Below are 3,110 nucleotides of genomic sequence, written 5' to 3'. Positions count from 1 at the left end.
AGAGAGAGAGAGAGAGAGAGAGAGAGAGAGAGCAGGGTGGGTGAGTTGTACGTACAGATAAGTGACGAAAGCCCTTCAATTACAGCGAAAGCCAATTCAGTTGTGGGAAATTACAATACACAGAATCAGCACCCCAGTGGACAACAGAGACAACGTTTTGAAACTTAAGAAAACAAACATGGAAACAAAGAAACAAAAACAAAATATTTTTCTGGATAACGTTTATTAGATCATAATCTTCAATGCCATTTATTTTTAAAAATTTCTATCTAGTTGTTTCTTTAAAAAATCATTTTTCTTTTTGCTACCATTTCTCTGCCCTTATAAGTTGTTATCGGAATATTTAATCTTCTCTTAAGTGTTGCTTACTATCCTTAACAATTTGCTTCTTGGTTCATATTTCTTGTCATTTACAGTTTGGCTACTGAGTCACCAATAGAACCTAAAAAAGATATAGTTTGTAAATAATTGAGAAAAGATTATTATCGAATGTTACATTCCAAGGAACTAAAACCAATATTTTCAAAGGTAGCAAGTTAGGATCAAATTAATGATGGTTCCGAAAATGTGTGATGTTAGACCACTTCTCTAAGTATTGTATAAGAAAATATGTTAGACAATATTTCCAAGCACTGTGAAAGAAAATGAGTGATGTTAGACCATATTTCCAAGCATTGTGAAAGAAAATGAGTGATGCTACACCATATTTCCCAGCATTTTTAAGAAATGACATACAAATTTGTCTTCTTCGTTGTGTTCCTCTGCTAAAATTTCTAGGAGAGAGTCGAGTGCTGGCTCGTTCTCAAGAGACCATAGTATTATGCCCTCCTTTATGAGCTCCTTTACCTTTAGGTAGCCACATTCTGACTTTCAAAAGTACTCTATCTCCTATTCTGACGAGAGTAGCAATTTGTATTTGCTAATTATTGTATATTATGTCACTGACTCAATTTAGGGGCATTTGGATGTCTGAAAGATTAATTAATGAAATCAAATCAAAGTTGTTCGCTAAAAAGGATACACTTTGTCGGGAATCCAGATTGCTCTGAGAGAAAGTCCAGTACGTACGCCATTGCAGGTGCCTCTCTCCTCCCCCCCCTTCTCATAACCCCAAAGACCACCATTCCACTCACACCCTCATCCCCCTCCCTCTGGTCCCACACCAAATCAACGTCATATCATCAGCATAGTGCCACAAAAGCCTAAGAGATATCTTATTTAAGTTATGAGGGAAAAAATTAAAGAAAAGAGAGCGCCCAAATAAGGAGCTCGTACTGGGCATTTTTTAATGTTCCATTACATATCAAGGAGTTTAAAAAAATGAACACAAAAAAACTATATTATCATTGATAGATTAGCTGGGTACCCGTTCAATGAACTGACTCAAAAGAATCGATCGTTAAGTCATTGTGGAAACAGTGTGCACTGCTTGTGAACAGAAGCCTCACTTGTTTACAATGGCGTCTTAGAGGACGGATTTTCTCAATATTAAATCTAAACGAAGCTAATGAAAAACTCAAAAATAAAGTGCAGTGACTTCAGACTCCTTAATATAACTGTGCACCCTTTAAATGATCTGAACCACCGTTAATTTGTTTTTCAAATTGAAAGTTAAGTGGTTCGGAAGTTTTAGGCGACCAAAGTGGCGAACTTTCACAAATATTATTATCACATATAGATATTTTGTAGTGTCTTTGTTCAAATAATAGTTTAATCTGGAAGCCCCACTAACGATTATAGATATGGACGATTGCAGCGAAACGCAGGGTGGTAAAAAAGTGAAGCGTAAGGAATCTGGATAAAAATAAACTTCAAGACCAGTGTGAGGACATTATTACATTTCATTAGAGTATCTTTATTAAACAATGAGGATATTAATACGTTTCATTAGAGTATCTTTATTAAACAAGGAGGATATTAATATGTTTCATTAGTGTATCTTTATTAAACAAGGAGGATATTAATACGTTTCATTAGTGTATCTTTATTAAACAATGAGGATATTAATACGTTTCATTAGTGTATCTTTATTAAACAAGGAGGGTTTTAATACGTTTCATTAGTGTATCTTTTTTAAACAAGGAGGATGTTAATATGTTTCATTCATGTGTCTTTATTAAACAAGGAGGATATTAATACCTTTCACTAGTGTATCTTTATCAAGCAGGGAGGATATTAATACGTTTCATCAGTGTATCTTTATTGAAAGAGGAGGCTATTAAAACATTTCTTCCGTTTATCCTTATGACAAAGACAATGATATTATAACTTTTACTGAGTGTATATTTATTGTTAAAAAGAAGAACATTAAAGCTGTATCTAAACCAAAGAGGGTAGAGGCGATCCGCTGGTCTTTTTAACGTTGCTGCTGATCTATCTCTCGGAGACTCCGCGTGCTTTCATGCGTGTTTAGAGATGCTTGAAGGCGAAGAAAGACACCAGAGACATCATCAGGACGGACAGCTCAACCGTTATGACTCCCACTTAAAGGGGCGATGGGAGAGGGGGGGCGGCAGGGAGAGAGAACAACAACATGGTTAGTTAGATGTTTAATGCGTCATTTTTACGGCTTTATCCACACACATGCAGTTTTGGGGACACCTGAATAGACATAAGGGTCTTGAACATCTAGCTCTCACAGGCAAAGTTGAGGGCAAGCGAGGCAGGGGTAGGCCAAGAACAACATACTTAGGGAACCTAAACAAATGGGTAACAGGGAAGAGTCAGGGAAACGTAGCTAGCTTTTTTGAGAGAATCCGAGCAAAGGAATGAATGGAAAACCATGATCACCGATGTCTGTTGCAGATCTGGAACTGGATGATGATGATGATAATCCACACACATTGGTCACTTCACATTATTTCAATTTTTAAGCCTAGACTCACAGCAGAGCAAACTTATTGCATATGGATATAATGCAGAATATTGGAAATAATACTAATAGCGTACAGACATTACATCATAGTATGCAATCTTCTTTTAAATCTTCTCCCTCTTTTCCCAGAAAAAGTAAGAAAACCAAAAAAACCCACAGCAAAACAAAAATAACAATGCAAAACAACAAACCTTCAAAACACACAAATCGAAGCAAAATCTCCCCCCCCCACCCC

General features: G+C 36.3%; 1 protein-coding gene across 1 annotated transcript in view; it reads right to left on the bottom strand.

Annotated features, from left to right (window-relative positions):
• Positions 1–1,823: 1,823 nt before the first annotated feature.
• Positions 1,824–3,110, bottom strand: part of LOC101845873 — a gene marked incomplete at its 5' end in the record, with an annotated part of 4,450 nt that continues 3,163 nt past the window's right edge. The window contains 1 exon segment of the mRNA XM_013087289.2: positions 1,824–2,483. Within this exon segment, the coding sequence (XP_012942743.1) occupies positions 2,410–2,483 (74 nt within the window).

Source organism: Aplysia californica, unplaced genomic scaffold (assembly GCF_000002075.1).
Source record: "Aplysia californica isolate F4 #8 unplaced genomic scaffold, AplCal3.0 scaffold00570, whole genome shotgun sequence".
In the NCBI taxonomy this organism is placed as follows: domain Eukaryota; kingdom Metazoa; phylum Mollusca; class Gastropoda; order Aplysiida; family Aplysiidae; genus Aplysia; species Aplysia californica.
The sequence above is the reverse complement of the archived record's forward strand: the minus strand, read 5'-3'. Positions and strand labels throughout refer to the sequence as shown.